This window comes from Rhinolophus sinicus, chromosome 18 (assembly GCF_057876585.1).
Source record: "Rhinolophus sinicus isolate RSI-liver-muscle chromosome 18, RSI-T2T, whole genome shotgun sequence".
Taxonomy (NCBI): Eukaryota; Metazoa; Chordata; class Mammalia; order Chiroptera; family Rhinolophidae; genus Rhinolophus; species Rhinolophus sinicus.
The window spans coordinates 40334641-40345341 of NC_142518.1; the positions used below are offsets into that span (position 1 = coordinate 40334641).

At 50.7% G+C, this 10701-nt stretch overlaps 1 protein-coding gene across 1 annotated transcript; it reads left to right on the forward strand.

Moving 5' to 3' along the window:
• The first annotated feature begins 931 nt into the window (after positions 1-931).
• Positions 932-7239, forward strand: TSPYL2 (TSPY like 2). The gene is made up of 7 exons (XM_019717701.3): positions 932-1892; positions 3069-3146; positions 3269-3380; positions 3462-3607; positions 3737-3834; positions 4146-4852; positions 6551-7239. The coding sequence occupies exons 1-7, from the start codon at positions 1083-1085 to the stop codon at positions 6700-6702; spliced, it is 2103 nt and encodes a 700-aa protein (XP_019573260.3). The 5' UTR covers positions 932-1082; the 3' UTR covers positions 6703-7239.
• The last annotated feature ends 3462 nt before the right edge of the window (positions 7240-10701 follow it).

The window sequence follows — 10701 nt, forward strand, 5'->3', positions numbered from 1 at the left end:
CTCAAATACAATTAAAAACAGCATACATTGGGGAAAGGGAGAGGAAAGGAGAAGTACTGAGTAGATGAAGAAAAAGTCCTAGAAAAATCTAGCAGACGAACTGAATCACATCATTTTAATGACGCATAGGAAGTTACTTTTTTTTTTTTTTTTTTTGCGTGATTATTATTTCTAGAGCCATTTTGCAGAGATGGAAAATGCCACGTCAAATCCTGGCCCCAAACCAAAGGCCCTAGGTTTCTAAATTCCAGTCTCGTTTAGGGCAACCCGAGGCCCTAGGAGCCACCATCAGAGTTTGCTGCCGGGCAAAAGCCAGGGACAAGGGTAGGTGCAGGGGCCCGGGCAGAGGCAGATTTAAGAAGTGCGTAGTTGCTGAAGGGAGGGGAGGGGAGGAGAAGGAAAAAGAGGGGAGGGAAGAACGACAGCGAGGCTGTCCAATTTGATTTGAGCTTGTCATACTCAGTGCCTGCGTGTGTGTGTGGTGTGTGGTGTGTGGTGTGTGGTGTGGTGTGTGTGTGTGTGTGTGTGTGTGTGTGTGTGTGTGTGTGTGTCTGCCTGTGCCTGCTCGCGCGCGCTCCCGCGCGTGTCTTCAGAACCACTGGTACTTTTCCCATTGGATAAAACGTTGAAAGGGTGAGGGAGAGGCGCTTCTCCCCCTTAGCTTTCCTCGCAGCCAATTGCCCCGCAGTTTCCCTCTGGTCGGGAGGGGAAAGAAGGTGGGAGGAGTCAGCCTGATGATTGGCGAGCCCGAGGCGAGCCAATGGGAAAGTGATGAGGTGGGGTGTTGGCATGCAGATTGCGTGAGAGCCGGCAAAGGTCGAGGGAGTGCAAGGGCCGCCGCGGCGGCCGGCAGCCAATGACAAGGCAGAACGAGCCCCTGACGTCAGGAAGGGGGCGGGGCCTGGGCGCTTGGCGCGGAGGGAGTAGGGCAGGCGCTGTGGGAGGGAACACCAGACCGAGGCTGTGAGCCGAGCTGGTTGCGCTAGGCACAGCGGCTCCGCTTCAGGTGTGACAGGCAGCGGCGGTCTGGCTGAGAGCGAAAGGGCTAGCGCGGTTCTCTGCGCGGTGTGAGCGCGGTCATCATGGACCGACCGGATGAGGGGCCTCCGGCCAAGGCCCGCCGTCTGAGCAGCTCTGAGCCCCCTCAGGACGACCTGCCGCCGCCGCCACCGCCGCCGCCGCCGCTCCTGCGACTGCCCCTGCCTCCACCGGAGCAGCGACCGAGGCTCCGGGAGGAAACCGAGGCGGCACAGGTGCTGGCTGACATGAGGGGGGTGGGACTGGGCCCCGCTCTGCCCCCGCCGCCGCCCTATGTCATTCTGGAGGAGGGGGGCGTCCGCGCGTACTTCACCCTGGGTTCTGGGGGTCCCGGCTGGGAACCTGCGATCGAGCCCGAGTACGGGGGGGCACCCCCTCCCACGGAGAGCCTGGAAACACTCTCTCCTTCGGAGGCTTCTGGGGGAAGCCTGGAAATCGACATTCAGGTTACGGAGCCCAGCAGCTTTGTTGGAGAGAAGGCCCTAGAAACCTGTAGCGCAGGTGGGTGGGGGTACCAGATGTTAGCTGGTCCACAGGGGAAGCAAGAGGCCATCATCATAGTGGAAGACGACGAGGAGGATGAAAAGGAAAGTGTGAGGAAGAGAAGGAGGAGGAGGAGGAGGAGGAGAAGGAAGCAGAGGAAGGTGAAGAAGGAAAGCAAAGAGATGAATGCCGAGAAGATAGAGTGCATCCTGCAGGCACTGGAAAACATTCAGCTGGACCTGGAGGCGGTAAACATCAAGGCAGGCAAGGCCTTCCTCCGTCTCAAGCGCAAGTTCATCCAGATGCGAAGACCTTTCCTGGAGCACAGAGACCTCATCATCCAGCATATCCCAGGCTTCTGGGTCAAAGCAGTATCCTTGTCATCTATACTCATGGGCCAGGAGCCCATGACAGAAAGGGGGGAAGTGGGGGCAGGGACAGACAGGGTGAAAGGGTGTGGGGGCGGGCCTCTATTGAACGATAAGGTTTGGTGGAGGAGGGATGGAAGGAGGGGGACAAAACATCAGAGAAGCTGGACTAGAGATGGTGAAGGGGGGAGGGGGTCACAACATGAAAACTGGACCACAGATGGGAAAGGGGGAAGAGGAAGGGCATAACAACAACAACAAAATGGATCACAGACGGTGAAAGGGGGAGGGTAGTGGAGGGGCACACAGCAGAAAAATTGAACCAAAGATGGTGAAATGAGGAGGGGAGGGGAACACAGAACATAAACTGACTCAGTGAAGAGGGAGGAGAAGGGCACATAGCAGAGAAATTGCCCAGAAAGGGTGCCTAACTCACACATGGCTCTGCAAACCCAGGTCTTTGCCTAGATACTAGGGAGACGCTAATCCTAGCTGGAGAGAAAGGGGCTAGAGCCCCTGAGGGTCAGGAGAAGGAGTGCCTAGGAATGGAGATCAAGGAGTTAAATGAAGAAAAGGGGAGAGTAAGGAAAATCCCATTCACTACTGGTGATAAACTCATTTCGGGGAGACACACATACAGATATGCAACATGTTAGGAACACAGGTTTTACATGGATACAGACCCTTGGCACGCTCATACAAAGTATCCATGATCACGTAACATCATGTGGACACAGGCACATAATACCCAAATATACAACATGTGACTATAGGCCCACAGCAACTAGATACAGCATCACTTGGACACGGTGCCTCAGCCCCCAAATACACAATGTCTTATGAACACAAGCCGTCAGTACCCAGAGGCACATCACATGAACAAAGACCCTCAGCACCCAGGCACACAGCAAATACAAACCATGGCAAGGCCACCTAACAGACGTTCGACATAGCATAAACACAGGCTTTTACTACATAGTGTCATGGAAATAAAAATACAGGTCATGTTCCATGACCCACTTGTTCTACACACATCACATAAACACAGAAGGAATTCTGCTCCAGCCTCTCTTTTGCTCTGCCCTGTCTGGCCTGGCCTTCCTGGCCTGTCCTGCCTGGCCTTCCCTCCCTCCTCTTAATGAACAGTCACTCCTTGACCTAAACTGCTCCCTCCATCAGTTCTTCAACCACCCCAAAATTTCAGTGTTGATCAACCAACGTGATGAAGACATTTTCCGCTACTTGACCAATCTGCAGGTCAGGCCAAAGAGACTTTTTACTAGGACCGGGCAAGAAATCTGGTCCTTGGAGGTGAGGGGGGCTGGAGGGAAGGGGCCATCGTGTGGTGGGGATTCCATCATTACCCCCACCCTGAGCAGGTACAGGATCTCAGACATATCTCCATGGGCTACAAAATGAAGCTGTACTTCCAGACAAACCCCTACTTCACAAACATGGTGATTGTCAAGGAGTTCCAGTGCAACCGCTCAGGTAAGAGGCAGTCCCAGGGCAAACCCATGCCCCCCACCTACCCTTGTCCAGTGCCCTCTCCATAGCATCCTTTACCCCCAGGCCGGCTGGTGTCTCACTCCACCCCAATTCGCTGGCACCGGGGCCAGGAACCCCAGGCCCAAAGGCACAGGAACCAGGACACCAACCACAGCTTCTTCAGCTGGTTCTCAAACCACAGCCTCCCAGAGGCCAACAGGATTGCTGAGGTGGGGCCCCGCCTGGCATTACCAGAAAAGGCCTTGCTAGGTTTGCTTCTGGGTGCCTGAGGAATTGGGAGTAAGCTCTGGGGCTTATACTTACAGCTCTGTTCTCCCTTCTCCCTTCTCTTTCAACAGATTATCAAGAATGACCTGTGGGTTAACCCTCTGCGCTACTACATGATGGGAGAAGGGGGCTACAGGGCAAACAGAAAGAAGCAAGAAAAGGAAGAAAGGTGATGGGGGGGGGTTGGAGGCTGAGAGGTGGTTTGTTAGTGTCTCATAGGAGTTCTAGAGCCAAAAGGGACCTTTGAGATAATTCAGTGTAATGTGTTTTACAAGTTGGGAAAGAAGCCCCAAAATGGGGTGTGATTGGCCTGAGGTTACACAGTCAGGAGCAGAAATGGGACTCTCCCCCCCACCCCCCATTTCATCCCTGGGAACCCTTATAGCTTACTGCCTCCCCAGTTACTTACCACCTTTCAGTGTCTGTCTTGGGTACACTACCTCCCACCAACCCTATATTCAACCCCAGGCTTTTTCACAGTAAAAACAGGGACGAATGTGAGGTGGTGATCATGGAAGACTTTGATGACTATCACATAATGGAAGACATTATTGGTGAGACCTCAGACAGTGATGTTATCACCGACAACGATACTATTCATGACATCAAGATCTCTGACTTCATGGAGACCACCGACTGCTTCGAGACCACTGACAATGAGATAACTGACATCAGCGAGAGCCTCTGTGACAGCGAGAGCCCAGACCACAATGAGACCACCGACAATGACAGCCCTGATGACAATGAGACCACTGACAACAGTGAAAGTGCCGATGACAACAACGAGAATCTTGACAACAATGAGAACCCTGAAGACAACACTGATGACAATGAGAACACAGATGGTGACAATGAGAACCCCAGTGGTGATGACAACCCCAAAGGTGGCAGCCATGGCCACAACCAGGACAGCAGTGACAGTGACAATGAGGGAGATGAGGCCAGTGATGATGAAGATAATGATGGCAACGAAGGTGACAACGAAGGCAGTGATGATGACGGTAATGAAGGTGACAATGAAGGCAGTGATGATGATGACAGAGACATTGATGACTATGAGAACGACTTTGAAGACTTGGACAAGAATCAGAATAACAGCAACAACCTGCACGACTATGACGATGAGGTAGAAAACATCTTTGAAGACTCATCAGTGGAGGAAGAAGAGGAGGAGGGCAGTGAGGAAGGTGAGCTAGAACTCCCTCATCTTTCCCCTTTTCTCTTCTCTCAGACAAAAGCGGGCCAGGGTCAGGGTATCAAGGCATGAGCACAATCTGCTCTTGTGGAGAAAAGAAAAAAGCATTCTGTGCAACTTTGAAAACAAATCAAGACCAGGAAACGTTTAACTTACAAATGTAACAAAACCAGAGAAACATTCCAGTTCTAGGTGATGGGTAGATAATTGTAACACCAAAAAAAAAGGAGGGAAGAGATAGGAGAGAGTGGGTGGAAAACTAAGGACTGGTTCACACAGGGAGGAGGGGAAGTAGCAAACACATAGCAATTCAGCACACACTGTACCCAGCCCTGGCCTTCTGGGAACTCTCAGGCCTGTTTGGGGAGTTGGTGGGGTTAAGTGCCCATTGTGCAGTGAGACCAGAGAAGGAAGAAGCTAATTATACCTCAAGAGTGGGGAAGGGGAGAACTAGAGAAAGGAAGTGACATTTGAATTGGAAGCTGAATTCATTTTATGGAGTATTACTGGTTATTCTCCCTGGAAGGGATCATTTGAAAAAGGACCTACGAGGGTGAAAATGCATGGTATGTTGGGCATGGTTTCCCAAACTGAGGACCCTTCACCAGTTCTGAAAGCTGCTTCTCACAAAAAGGTTCAGTGGTCAAATATGTTGGGGAAATACTGCATACAGTAATATCTTCATGTAGTCACATGTACATTAGTACCTTAAAGGTTCTTAGAAGTCCTGCTGTAAGAAACCTATTTAAACTTTGTGGAACCCAGCATTTCCCAAGCTTCTTGACCACAGAAGCCATTTTTCACTGCTCACCAAATAATGCGTTTTGGGTAATGCATGTAGGTTTGAGGGGAAAAGGCGGTGTTAAAGTGAGTCCCAGTTTCAGTTCTGGCCTGGATGACTGGCGTAAGAAGGTGCCATTTCCTGGGATGGGAAACTGCATGGTGGTGAGATTGGTGGAATGCAGGGAGAAACACGGAGTTGGAAGGGCTTGTTGGACATAAGGTGGGCCTCTGGGGGAAGTGGAAGAAGCAGAAGGACCAACCCCTCCTGGGGGTTTTGGCCCTTGAGTCCCTGGAAAACTTCCATTGAGGCTAGGGGAAGGGGAACAAAGAAGGAGGCATTAAATGCGTAGACTCAACCTAGACATTTTCAGGTAGAGTAGGGAAGTGAGGGAGTTGCTGGCCCCATCCCCTCCCAGTGGATGGCGTCTCTTCTTTCAGAGCAGAGGCAGAGCCATCTGCCCAGCCCCAGTGTGGGAGTGCGGATGGGGAATTGGGTTGAGGAAGACAGACTTGGGCCTGTTTGGATCAGGTTGGGGAGAAGGAGCGAGAGAGCTGCTTTGGGATGAATATGTTTGTTCAGCTGAAGTCAAAGCTCAGAAGAGACACACACTGATACATACAGGGGGAGAAAAGGCTACTTTCAGATGTATCAATTTTGATAGGACAGAGGCTGGGAGTCCACCCTACCTTCCAGTGCTTCCCTCCCACTCTCACTCTCTGGGCTTGCGCAGGCACACACACCCACCCACCTACCACCACCACTGCTTGTTCCAAGCAGAGATACTTGGCAAGCGGTCCCAGGCCCCCCAACAGCCCTGGTTATGGGCTCTGTTAAGAGTGACATCTACCTGCCCATCTAATCACCCTCCTCCATTTTCCGGTCCTTGCTTCTCTCTCCCCTGTGCAGGCAGCGAGCAAGCTGGTGAGGACAGCGATGATGAGGAAGGAAGTGAGGAGGAGGAGGGAATTGGAGAAGACTCAGAAGACTCGGACATGGAGGAGGTGCTTCAGGTCCAAAATGCGTGGGCCAACCGGGGGAAGAGGGGCAAAACCGGCTAAACAAACGGCTCACCCTTGCCCTTGAGTGGGCTGCCTCTATTCCTCTCCCTCTGCCCCATTTGCCCTCCCCCTCAGCTAGGGCCTTGAGGCCCCACATTGCACTTCTGGGGGGTGACCGACTTCGTACACGGGTTTAAAGTTTATTTTTATGGTTTAGTAATTGCAGAGTTATTTTGGGGGGAGGGAATGGGGGATTCCCCCTTTTGGCCCTCCTCCCCCGCAGGCTTCTGTGTGCTGCTATGTATTTATTGTGATGCCTTGGTCAGGGCCCCTCTATCCCCCTCCTCGTGCTGTATGGAGTGGACACCCTTGATCCCGAAGCGGGGAGGGCCGCTGTGGCCTTGGGGGGCTCTGCTGCCACCCTGTTCTCCCAAGTCTCTCTTTCCCTAACCTTTCCCTGCTGTGCCCGCTAGCCCGCCTCGGTGTCTATGCAAGGCCGATTCGCCATTGCGGTATTCCTGTCCCCCTCCCCCAGAAGCCCCCACCTGGTGCCCTGTTAACCCTGGTAATCCTAATAAAATTCTGAGCAAATTCAAAGTGCTGCTTCGAGTGTTTTTTTTCTGCCCAGTGCCCCATCCCCAGCAGCCAGTCGCCCTTGCTGCAGGCCCGTGGGTAGCCGCCTCGTCTACGCACTGGTCCGCAGGATGGTAGTTGCTGGTAGTTGGGGGGGGGGTGGTGGCTGGGAGCGAGCTCCTCAGGGCCGCAGAAGTATGGCGTCAGGCCAATGCGGACGATCCTGGCCAATGGCAGGGCGAGGCTGAGGAAGCCCCTCCTCCTGGCGGCCACAGCGGACTCAGCCAGGTAGCAAACAGCTTCCCACGTCTTCCCCTCTCGCGCACGCGCACAGGAACGCCCTGCGCCGTGGAACATCCATTTATTCAATGATTCATCTTTTTATTTATCATGCGTCAAACCTTTCCTTGGGCCTGGTGTGAGCTGGGCGTGGGGGGAGCCAGAGGAATCCATTTTTCTCCTTCGCATGTAGTGGGGAAAAAAATAATCGGTCAGAACATTACAACCCAGTAACGCAGGAGTGCTGTCTTGTCTTAGGGAGGGTGTGCAGGCTCCCTGGATCTGGGCCTGGGAGAGAAGGCAAGTAAAGATGGCTAAGGCCGAGGAGTTTGCGTAGAGATAAGGGAAAAGCAAAGTGAAATGACTTAAGTACGCAGGCGAGGGGTGGGGGCCGAGAGTTGGCAGTCTGAAAATCAGGCCTTATCTGGGAGACCTTGGAAAGGCCGAGTTGTTTTCAATTTTGGATACAGTAACTTTATATTCAACGGACACCAGAAATACCCCCAGATCCTTTCTGGATCATAATGACAACTTAGGTAGCCATCCGGGTCTTCTTCTGCACTATACCTCCAGAACTTTCCATCCAACGCCTTTATTTTGCAGGAAGGATTCAGATTTGCGTTTTTACAGAATGCCCTCTGCTGGTTGCCAGAAGAATGGATTGGAGGGAGGGAGAGCAGTGAGCAAAACTACAACAGTGGTTGAGATTGGCGGGATGGGGGGTGGATATAGGAGGAGTTTTTTAAATAATTTTTTTTGTTTTGTATACCTAAAACTAATAAAAAACTTTTTTTTAATTTTAGAAGTTTTAGATTTACAGAATTATTGCGAAGATAATACAGAGTACCCATATACCCTACAGCCAGTTTCCCCTAGTGTTAACATCTTACGTTAGTATGATACATCTGTCACAATGAACCAATATTAATACGTTATTGTTAAGGAAACTCCATACTTTATATTTTGTTAGTTTTTAACCAATAAACTTTTTCTGTTCCAGGATGCCACCTGGGATACCACATTACATTTAGTCGTCATGTCTCTGTAGGCCTCTCTTGGCTGTGACAGTTTCTCAGACTTTCCTCATTTTTTGACCTGAAGTTGTCAACATTTGAATAGTACTGACCAGGTATTTTGTAGCCTTTCCCTCAATTGGGAATTGGCCGATGTTTTTCTCATGATTAAACTGGAGTTACGGGTTTAGGGAAGACCACAGAAATAAAATGCCATTTTACCACATCATATATCAAGGGTACATGCTATCAATATGGCGTATCACGGTTGATGTTAACCTTGATCTCCTGGCTGAGGTAGTGTATGCAAGGTTTCTCCACTGTAAAATTACTCCTACCCCCTTTCCATACTGTACTCTTTGGAAGGAGTAGCCTATGTTTAGGGAGTGGAGAGTTATGCTCCATCTCCTCGAGGGCAGAATATCTGCATAAATTAATTGGAATTATCCCACACTAGAAATGTGTTTATTCTGAGAGCTTTTAAGATGCTGGAATTGACAGGCTTTAGATACGGGGAAACAAGGACTGAGAGAAGTCAGGGATGAGTGCCAGACTGCTGTGGAACCTGTGGCAAGCCCACTTCCCTCTCTGGGTTTCCTCTGTAAATGGTTGGAATACCAGATCTTGGATATACTCCATGATTCTGATAAATGTTTTGGGGAGAGCATGGAAGCTTGGATGTCTCTGGTTCTGACCTGGGACTGCACTGTCAGAAGTGGGTAGAGGAGACTCTGGCCCAGAAAGGGGAACATCTTGCCACAGGGCCAGAGCTGAGAGTGCAGGATCCTGAGTCAAGGCGTCTTGTGCAGAGGGAAGAGACACCTATGTGCAATATCTGGAGCCAGTACCAATGAGCAGGTGGTGAAGTGGAAGAGAGGAGAAAGCAGCAGGGGCAAAGGGCTAGGAGTGGGCCCAGACGAGGTCAGCCTGGCAAGAAGATCCCAGCCAGTCTGAGAGACAGACAGCCAGGGTTCCATTGCCTCAGTCTGCCCTGCCTCACAATGTGACTCCCTTGCCCTCTCTAGAGGGCCTTAGTTTTCCCATCTGCATACTTAGGCTAATCATGCTGGAAGATCAGCCCAGAAGAAGCAACTTGCCTAAGATCCCAAGATGGAGTGCAGCCATGAAGTGGACCTCTGAAGCCTGGCCTTCATCATGCTCTTCCCTGACTCCTCTCTGTCTCCCTAATCAAATCCCCAGCCGTCATCCTAGCATTTGAGGCTCCTCTTCACCCACCCTGTCAGAGAGGTCCTTTGGCTTCAGGGACACTGTTGGGAGCCAAATATGAGATTCTAAGATAGTTATCCAGGGTGCTCATTTCCTGAGCTGAGGCATGGGAGGCGAGGATGTCCTTTGCCTAGAGTGGTATCTTGTTCCCTGTGCCTTCACTACTCAATGTATTGTGTGGCTTCATGTCCTGCCCGGCCTAGGCCTCGAAAAGGAATGGGCTGTCCTAGAAGGTCTTTAAGGTCACATCCAACTCCAAAATATAGTCTTTGCTGAAGACCAGAGAAGACAGATCCCATTTGCTAGGACCCTAAACAGAAACCAGGAGGAGGAGGAGGAAGAATCATGGACCCAATGTGTATCAGGGCCTGTTCCCATGCTGAAGCTAATTGTCTCTGTGTCCTTCACAGCTCACCTCACTCCTCTACAGCAGAGGGCCCTGCTCCTGGGGGTGAAGTTCCCAGGATTTCCTGGGGACAGACCTTTAAAATGCCATCAGATTCTGTGAACAAAAGAAGATTGGCAGGGACAAAACTAGATTCAGGACTATCTCTCCTTAGGTCACCAGAAGGGTCGGCACTGGCTCCCTCAGTTGGGGTATGGAGGATGGTTGGGGGGAATCCTATTATTCATTCAGTAAATATTTATTGAGAACCTACTGTATGACTGATACTAAACTGGGTAATGGGGATACAACAAGGAAACATGAGAGACCAAGTTTTTGTCCTCCTGGAGCCCAGAGTTTAAGATAAGTGTTCTTAACACTTTTTATGCCACGGACCTGTTTGGTGATCTGGTGAAGTCCATAGACCTTTTCTCAGAAAACAATCTTTTAAATGCATAAAATAAAATACCTTTGGTTACAAAAGAAACTGATTATATTGAAATATAGTTATTAAAATATGGAAAAAGCAAATATGTACTGTAGTAAGGTATGTGCTCCTTGTTAATCTATTAAATCATAAGA

Coding starts and splice junctions, on each gene's coding strand:
- TSPYL2 (XM_019717701.3), top strand. CDS start 1,083: ATGGACCGACCGGATGAGGGGCCTCCGGCCAAGGCCCGCCGTCTGAGC. Junction 3,835..4,145: donor AAGCAAGAAAAGGAAGAAAG/GTGATGGGGGGG, acceptor GCTTTTTCACAG/TAAAAACAGGGACGAATGTG. Junction 4,853..6,550: donor GGAGGAGGGCAGTGAGGAAG/GTGAGCTAGAAC, acceptor TCCCCTGTGCAG/GCAGCGAGCAAGCTGGTGAG.